Genomic DNA, 1316 nt, shown 5'->3' with positions numbered 1-1316 from the left:
CATAATTTTCCCTTGGAGGCTGCAAACAGAAATCGCACACTGCTTACAAAAAACTAAATTGCGAACCAAAGAATAGCTGAAAAGCATCAAACCCTATCAAGATTTTGACGTCAAAGAATCTAAATCCGCCACTGAATAAAACACAAGGTATGAGATCATCCAAATCCGGCAAGAAATCGGATCTGATTAATAATCTGATCATTCTTGAATACTAGATCCAAGAATCAAGAACCAGAATCACACCCAAAATTTGTGGCCGTCAAACCAAAATTCCGGATCCAGATAGGTCACGTCGCTAAAACCCTACTCGCGCTAATCGATTCGAGACGAAGGAACGAATTGGCGGTTCCCAAACCCTAGAGATCTAACCGGTGCATGGGATCCAATCAATTGGAGAGCATAAACTGCGGAGCTCGGCTTAAGGGATTACCTGCAGCCGATCCATCTGGAAACGAGAGGGCTTGGGAATCGCTCTCCGATATCTGTTGGCGTTCGTCGCCGGAACCACGAGGGAAGAGGAGCGGTGGGTCGGTAAATAGCTCTCGTTGGGCCGGTCCTTCCGCGATCGACCGACGGTCTAAGGGGCAAGGAGCCAAAAAATAAGCTGAATTGTGTATAAAAATGACTCAATCCGGTATAAAAAGTTTGATCCGGTTCGACTCGAGCCGGTTGTCAGGCGGGTTGAGGCTTACAATTGGTGTTGATCTCTTCTCCTTGAAATGTTTTTAGGCTGGACATGAGAAATTTGCACCCAATTTCGGTTGACTATTATTAGTACACAACCGATCTTGGATCACACGGCAGCATCAGAGAGAATTGGCATGTTGCCGATCTAAGGATGAAGTTGGCAGATCGATTTTATGCCGATCTAAATCAACCTAAGGTGTCTATCAATCTTGTATTGTGGTTGACCGAGTCAACTGCCGACCTACTCTCAGAGATATCGAATTTTACAGATCTCTTTCAAGAACAGATACATTCTAAGTTAGCTACTTTCCAACTGTGCTATAGCTATATTACAGCTGTACTTTACATGAATGTATGACAACTCAAGCTATATTACAGCTATACTCCACATGGATGAATAACAACCCACAATCTTCCTACAGCTGCCCATTCTATTATAATAAAATAACGATCAAACAAACAGATCCTCTGAATCAAATAGTTATCAATGACCTAACAAACTCTCTCCATGGCTTAACAGCTAAGTAACCTCTCTTATATAAAGGACAGAAGGGGTCCCTTCAAAGATAAGTCAGAACTCATAGAGTCAAGATTCTGCTGAACTTTCTCTCCCACTGAAGAAAATCTGA

General features: G+C 42.8%; 1 protein-coding gene across 1 annotated transcript in view; it reads right to left on the bottom strand.

The window, feature by feature from the left end:
• Positions 1-591, bottom strand: part of LOC140850999 (Golgi apparatus membrane protein-like protein ECHIDNA) — a 7686-nt gene extending 7095 nt beyond the window's left edge. Inside the window, exons 1-2 of the mRNA XM_073257607.1 lie at positions 431-591; positions 1-19 (exon numbers count right to left, since the gene is read on the bottom strand). The exon at positions 1-19 is cut by the window's left edge and continues 38 nt beyond it. Coding sequence (XP_073113708.1) covers positions 1-19; positions 431-445 — 34 coding nt within the window. The 5' untranslated portion in view covers positions 446-591. The remainder of the gene's footprint in view (positions 20-430) is intronic.
• Positions 592-1316: the final 725 nt, after the last annotated feature.

This window comes from Elaeis guineensis, chromosome 5, assembly GCF_000442705.2.
Source record: "Elaeis guineensis isolate ETL-2024a chromosome 5, EG11, whole genome shotgun sequence".
NCBI lineage: Eukaryota > Viridiplantae > Streptophyta > Magnoliopsida > Arecales > Arecaceae > Elaeis > Elaeis guineensis.
This window is presented reverse-complemented; position numbering and strand designations above follow the sequence as displayed.